Below are 7516 nucleotides of genomic sequence, written 5' to 3' on the forward strand. Positions count from 1 at the left end.
AAGTAGATAAAACAGCATGCAAAATCCTCTCGAATAACAGTTGTTCAATAAACATTAGCTTCCTCTAATCAACTAAAACTATGCTGATATTAGGCTCAGATATTTACCCTGGAAGAAAAGAAAAATTTTAAAATCTATCAAATCAAGACAGAGAGAAGTCTGGAAAGGCCAGAGCCACAGATGTCAACTCTAAAGGTATGACAGACCATAGGACTTCATCCTGACCAAAATTTTTGACCAGTGACTTAAAAGAAAACTAGAAGAGATACTTATCAAAGGTACAAACTGCATGGAACTAGGAAAGATACTAATACATCAGACGAAAGAATAACTAACTAAAATGAAAATAGAATCCAGTCCCTTTTCCATGGATATGGAAACTGAGACCCAGATAAATAGTGACTTGTCCTGGATTTCATAGTTAACAAAGACAGGGTACAGGAACATATCATGGACCCAAACAAACAAAATTGTATAATTTAATTTAAAAAGCATTTATTCTTAGGTTCAAAATACAATTGCACAAGAACCAGAAGGATATGTGTTTTAATAACAACATATGTGAAAAGGAACTGGGGCTTTTTAGTATGACACAGTATAATAAAGGTAACTCCAAAAAAGGAGGGTAGCAATTAGACTACACTAACAGCAATACAACGTCCAGAATAAGAGATGTGAGAGGCCCACTCTGCCCTGATCAAACCATGCCTGCATTCAAATCTCAGCACTTTAAAAAAAAAATATAGAAAAGTTCAAACAAGTAATTTAAAATGCTTCAAAATTATGTGAAATGAGGAATAAATGAAAGAACTAGAGATGTTTAACTTAAGGATTTGGGAAGCATGGGATGGCTAGGATAAATCAAGACATTGACTGTCCTCAAATATTTCTAGAAGTTTAAAAGAATAGAAAGACAACTAGTTAACAGGAAAAAAGAGAATTAGAGTTGGGGCTATACCTAAGAAATAGTTTTCTAATCATCAAAGCTGCCCCAAGTATGAGAGTCTATAGTTCACTCCAAGCATCATGAGAACAGAAATGAGGTTTCCTTCTCCTTTGTATCCTAGGATCTGGAACATAATGTGTTTTAAAAATGTTCTTGAAACTATTACTTATAGAGTAGTGGGTGACTTGTCCCTAAAAGCATTCAAGATGCTAGAAACCCAGAATAGGAATCACTGAAGGCCAGGTAGGGTAATGCTTTCCTCACCTAGAAACCAAGGACCAAGGTAGAATCCAGAAGTGCTCAGATGCTGCAGAAAGAAATGGCATTACAGCCCAGAGACAGAAGGGCTCTGCCAGGATTCTAGACTTACTGTCTTGGCAGCCAAGCTAGTCTATACTAACATTCAAACCATAAAGGGCAATAACACATTTCCCAAATCAGAGCTGAAACTCTAACAAGAACATCTACATATATCCAGGAAGAGAAGTAGCAGAATACAGATCAACCTCCCCCCTTCCCATCCCTGCAGTTTATCTTTTAATGAAGACAAGGACTAACTACTACTTTAAAAAACATATGAGATTTTGTTATGTTTGTTAACATTTATGAATTTCCCTTTGTATAATAGCAGTTAAAAACACTCTCTCCCCAAAACACACAAGTAAAAGGGTCCCTATGCTTGTTTAAGAAGTAGCAGGATAAACAAGTTGGTCAAGGGCATTCCATTTCATAAGCAACCAAGAAAGGAAAGAACTTCCTTAAGAGAGCAAGCAGTAGTAACTGGAATTAGGCCACACCTCTCTGAGGAGGCATGCAAAAAGGGGAAACATGCTCCATAACAAATCCCTCAACCTCTGCATCCCCAAGCTACCGCAACAAAGTGTGTTATGCAGATTATTAATAGTTAAGATCACCTGACTTTACAATAAGATAGAACATCTTACTTGTTGCACCAAGGCGACGAGTGTCTCTCGCAATATAATTTGCAAAGATAATAGACCTCATGCTGGTCTTACCAGACCCACTTTTACCCATCAACAGCACCTAAAGACAAAGTGGGGAAAAAGAAGGGAAAAAAGTTGACAATCTAGAGCAAATCCAGTCTAAAGAGATCTATTTTTCTCCTGCATTTGATGTTTTACTGAAGTGACAGTACTAAAAACCAGGTGTGGATACTGTTCCCCAACCAACGGTGAATGCAGAGATCCTTAGAATTCCAGGGGCCAGGCACTTACCTGTCACAGGTCACATGTCCTCTTGGTGATAGAACTGCAGTGAATTTATGTTACTAATATGCATTATTAATATATTCAGAACCAGGTTAGAAAAGTACCATCTTGAGAGGAAACTGAACCCTTTTCTCTCATAATCCAATAAAGTTTTGTGCACTGAACTATCTACCAGGGGATTTCAGTTTAACTTAAAGTTCCTCCTTCTGTTCAAGGTCAATCTTTCCACCTCTGCCCTTGATCTCATCCCCTTCACATCCCTTTCACCTCCATGATCGTGTTCCATTATCTACTCTGTCTCTTCTTTTTCTTTGCCAAAGCTTATCATGGCCTACAAGATCAAGTCCTTAAATTACATATAAGGCCCTCCTTGATCTAGCCAATCAACTTCTCTGCCCTCATCTCCTGCCCCTCCTGGCCTGGAACTTTTAGCGTCCAGCCACACATAACTGAACTGCTAGTAGTCCCTTTGATTGCTCCCAGCCCTCTGGGAGGTACTGCCTCTATGCCTTTGTTTCATGTTGTACTCCCTGCCAGTAATTTCCCAATCTCTTTTCTTCTTTCAGCTAAGTTTCACTCATCCTTCAAGACTTTGTTCAGTAATCAATCATCTTCTCAAGAAGCTTCTCTGACCCCAATGCACTAGACTGACTTAAGTGTCTTAGCTCTGTCCTCCCACGGCACTATTATATCATTGCAAAGACCATAATGCATTGCAGCTATTAATTTTTGGGGGGTCTATCTCTTATAAGATTCTGAGCTCCTGAAGGGGAGATTCTCCTTTGTATCTCCAGTGCCTAACATATAACAGATGCTCAAAATATGTTCATTAAAAGAATGAGCAAGTTATCAAAACAAAGACACAATGCAAGAGAGTTTTTAACAATAAGAATTGTCCAGTGGAAAGGGTGGCCATTATGAAGGTAAACAGCTTTCTTGACAATGTCAGTGTTTCACAGAGAGAAAAACACCTGTCAAAATGCTGTGTATTCTTGCACTAGAAGGGAATTGAGTAAAAGTGACTTTTAAATCCTTTTGAAACAAAATTTATGAAATATATTTCTAATTGTCTTGCTTTTTAAATGAAGGGGATCCATGTTCTACCAAGATATTTTACAAAAATTTCTAATTACAAATATATGGAATATTAGTAATAATGTACTGTATTCAGGCTTGATTTAATCTAGCAATTTAGCTATACAACTTTATCTTACTAAGGAAATGTCACTGATGAGCCAGTCTAAAGTTACCACAGAAAAGTTTATTTTTTAATTAAAAATTTTTAAAAAGAACAAAAACCACTGTATATATTGGGGGGTACAATGTTATGTTTTGCTATATGTATATATCATGGAGTGATTAAATCAAGCTAATTTTTGTTCTTCATCATGTAGAAATTTTCTGGTATCTTAGGCTCATCAAGAACATTCCCTTAGAAAACTGGAGTCACGGAACTAAATTGTTAGATGAAGTGAATGCTAAATATAGTATATTTCTTTTGTTTTTTAATGAAAAATCTTGCTTCAATTGCTTATAGAAATACTTACAAGGCTAACTGTATTAGGTAAAGATCTAAGTGCTCTATAGGCGTTTACTCGTTTAAACTTCACAACAACCCTATGAGAGAGGTAATATTATTATTACCATTTTAAAAATGAGGAAAAGGAAGCCCCAGGTTAAGAAATTTGCTCCAGAGTTGTGTTCTTAGCAATTCTGCCTAAACCTCAAGGTGGGGCACAGTACCAGAAGAGCACAAAGGAAGGAGTACTCAATTCCAGCTGGAGAGCTCATGTAAGATCTTTAAGTGGTAAAATTTGAGTTAGGGTAACAGTAAATGTGCAGGCATAAGGTCATGTAGTGTGTGTGTATGGTCTGCACAAAGTGCAAATCAATCTGTAAATCTGGAGGACAAATTCTGTATGACTTTGATAGGGTGCATAGGTGTGGCAGATAGTTTAGTCAGGAATAGATTTTTAAGTCATTATTTTAAAATCCATTTGGATTTTATTCCATGGGCTTTAGAAAGTTACCAAAAGTTCTTAAGTATGTGAATGATCCAGTCAGATTTATACATTAGAATAATTAAATCTGGTAAGAAAGAAGGGGACAACAGTTAGGAAGACCATGTACAAGGCTCCTGCAATAGTTCGGGAAAGATGATATATATTATATATATCCCCACTACACCACATATTTCCTGAATAGCAAGTTCTTACCTTTACCTTCATGTTTTTGATGTACCTAACACGTCTTACCTTTTTCTTCATAGCTGTATTTGGTAGCACCCACCTGTAGATATAAACCAAAATACAGAGTTTCCATGATCCGATTGCCTTAAAAATTGAAATTAAAGAAATATAAATAAATGTGAGGTGCAAAAGAGCATATTTAGTACAACAACTGAGTACAGTTGTGTGTGGGACCTCAGCTAAGTAGATGCCCCCATATTCCTAAATTATAAAACTGGGTTTATAGTCCTTATCCCCCTAATTAGGAACTCAGGAGATAGCTCCTAGAAAGATATTTTTAGGAATATAAATAAGCCATTAAAATTCAATTGTTTCTCATCATGAAAAATTAATCAAAAGAACACATACAGGTATTTTATTAAATCAAATATTTTCATATTTGAATAGTCTACTTTAAAGAATTTCAGCCTTATATTTTCAAAAGCTGGAAGTATCTTTAGTCCTTCACCTTTCCTTCCAAGCCATATTTCACTTATCACAGGCACAAAGTACATATAATACAAGTCTCAAAATGCAGTTAAAAATTGGCACAAAGGCACTCTCAAGCCTCTACTCTCTGACCAGGAAATCGTAATCCTAGCCCCAAAATAGTGATATCAAATCTCCTTTACTGATAATTCAAAGCAACTCAGAAGTGCTTCCTCAATTAGAATACCCCACCACCATCACCACCAGAAATATCAGCCCTGTCCTAAGGATTATTTCTGCTCAGTTAGCACCACTCTGCTTTCCAGTTTATCCTGCAGTCAAAACCATGATACCAATCAACCTTACTGGTAAATCAAGCAATTTATCATTGGGAGTGGGGGGAAGTGCTCTAATTCCAGAACTCTCTTCAATTAGAACTCCCCCTCTTCCAGGTTTGACATAATACCCTTCACCCACCCAAGCGATCCTTCCGGTTCCCCTAATGGAGAATCCATTCTCGGCCCCAGATTTTCTTTCTCCATCTTTTTCTCAGAGTCAGATTCTTCCATCGTGCAACAAGTCCTTTCCAGTCCCTTCTAAATCCGCAGTACTTTTTTTTTTTTTTTTTTTTTTGGTTTGTTTTCTCGTTCACACCCTCAGCCACCTATTCTCATCGCCTGCGGCCCTTAGGCCTGCTCTATTCTTGCCTCCGCCTTTGTCCACTGGGGGGCCGCGTTCCCCGCGGTTACCTTTACTGCCCCGAACCTGGCCTCAAAGCACAGCCAGGCTGGCCAGCTTAAAGGCCAAGTGATTCGGTGGTACAAAGGAAGAGATGGAGGATGAGAGAAAAAGAGAGGTGGGTTGGGGGTTCGCCCCAAGTTTGAGCTTCAGGCCCCAAGGTCTCAAAACCCAAAAAGGTGACTTCACCCGCAAAGAGGTGGGGACCGCGAAGGCGGAGGTGGCAGAAAGAGCTGACCCGTGCCGTAGGCACTAAGCGACGAACGCCTCAGCCGGCTCGTTGCTCCCGAGCCTGGCCGCCCGGGAGAGTCCGCCGCCGGCGGCGGTTACGACCTAACCGCCCGCCCTTCAGGAACCCAGATACCTCACCGCAGCCACCCGACTGCAGGCCAGGATCACGTGGGCACCTGCCGTAAACCCAGAGCCTGTCACGTGACTGCCGCTACCCAAGGGGTGGGTGGGCTGGGAAGAATACCATAGAGACTGCTCCAGGAAAGCCAGAGTGCCGCCTGGCGACGTCACGTGGCCTTGACTCTCAGAGCCTCGGGCTGGGTAAGGCGCTGCGAGCCTCCAGGCTCTTTAATAGTTGGCCGGCCTGTCCCCACCCACCTGCGGCAGAGAATTAAAGGAGACGGTTGCAATTTCAGTGCCTCCAAGCTAGCTGTTTTTACTGCTGCTTGCCTTTAACGGTTTTTGGCGGGGAAGGCCGAGCATTGTCTTTGTCTTCCTGCTTTTGTTGTTAATCTTTGTAACCGAGTCTATGATTAAATGAATTAATACAGCTAAAGCGCTTTTACTTTTCATCTTAAGCTCTTCTGTAGTATATATATTTATATAATATATAAATGACATAATAGTAACAAGATATTAATAATTTATATATTAACAAACATGTTAATATAAATATTTATTATATATTGCATACTATGATGTCTTATTTATAGATTATTTATAATTAATATATTACTTTTATATATTTATTACTTATATATAACCATGTACATATATTACTTTCGTAAGAAAAGAAAGGAAGGGAAATTGCACGGAAACAGGGTACTGTCTGTTCCCACACTTCCCACTTGAGGTCCTTGTCCTCCCCACAACTGTCTTGCCTCAAGAAAAAATTATTCTATTCCCAATAGTGATCCTTAGCCCTATCACTCACTAATCTCCTGCCTCTGTCCCATCACCTGCCCGCAATTGAGCTCCTATTCTAGCTTTTCCTGTTTGGTGAAAGACCCTGAGTCCCAAACCAGAAAGTCATTTTACCTTCACTGCCCCTTCATACAAGTCAATGATACCAGGTCATGATTGGTCTGTTTTCTACAGTCTGTCCTCTCTTTGTCTTACTGCTGCTGTTTTTGTTTCTGCTGTCATAAACTCCAGCCTGGATAATTGCAATAGCTTTGTGAACTAAAATAAAATCCTTAGCCCTCTGGTAACTAAATGGACTCCTCTCGGCCAAGGGGATCCCAGAAACACCTTAAAACTGAGTTCCCAGCCATGAAGGGATCAGAGAGATAAATCACAATTACAAATGCACATGATTTCCTTTTTTCATAAATATTCATGACTCCCCCTATAGCTTATTGTATGTGTACATTTGACTGCCCCCACTCAGTATAAAATCTTGTTTCTTTTGTCTGTTCTTTGAAGCACGTGTGCCTGGCTTCTGGCCAAGGCTCTGCTTCCCAGCATGTTTGAGTGGCTGCCCAACAAGTACAAGCCTTTATGAGGAATAAAGCTCTCCTTTTTCCAAAGTATAAACCTCATTAATTTTTTTTTTTTTTAGTTAACAGCTTCCTAAGTGACTTTTCTACAGAGGCAGCTCCGAAGGGGTTAGGAGTGCATAGGACAATCTTCATCAGTCATCTCACCTATAAAAATATTCCATGTAACTAATACGTGCCTGCTTTGTAAAGGCAGCTTTTAACCTACTACCTCCA

The 7516-nt window shown here is 39.3% G+C and overlaps 1 protein-coding gene across 4 annotated transcripts in view; it reads right to left on the minus strand.

Annotated features, from left to right (window-relative positions):
• RRAGB (Ras related GTP binding B) overlaps positions 1–5979 on the minus strand; it is a 37229-nt gene extending 31250 nt beyond the window's left edge. For 2 of the 4 annotated variants that reach the window (XM_069464556.1, XM_069464555.1), the window contains exons 1-3: positions 5940–5979; positions 4431–4464; positions 1891–1990 (exon numbers count right to left, since the gene is read on the minus strand). In XM_069464556.1, the coding sequence (XP_069320657.1) occupies positions 1891–1990; positions 4431–4442 (112 nt within the window). In that variant the 5' untranslated portion in view covers positions 4443–4464; positions 5940–5979. Of the gene's footprint in view, positions 1–1890; positions 1991–4430; positions 4465–5309 lie in introns of all 4 variants that reach the window. The other 2 variants (XM_069464553.1, XM_069464552.1) reach the window with 1 other exon arrangement.
• Positions 5980–7516: the final 1537 nt, after the last annotated feature.

Source organism: Eulemur rufifrons, chromosome 30 (assembly GCF_041146395.1).
Source record: "Eulemur rufifrons isolate Redbay chromosome 30, OSU_ERuf_1, whole genome shotgun sequence".
Classification (NCBI taxonomy): Eukaryota; Metazoa; Chordata; class Mammalia; order Primates; family Lemuridae; genus Eulemur; species Eulemur rufifrons.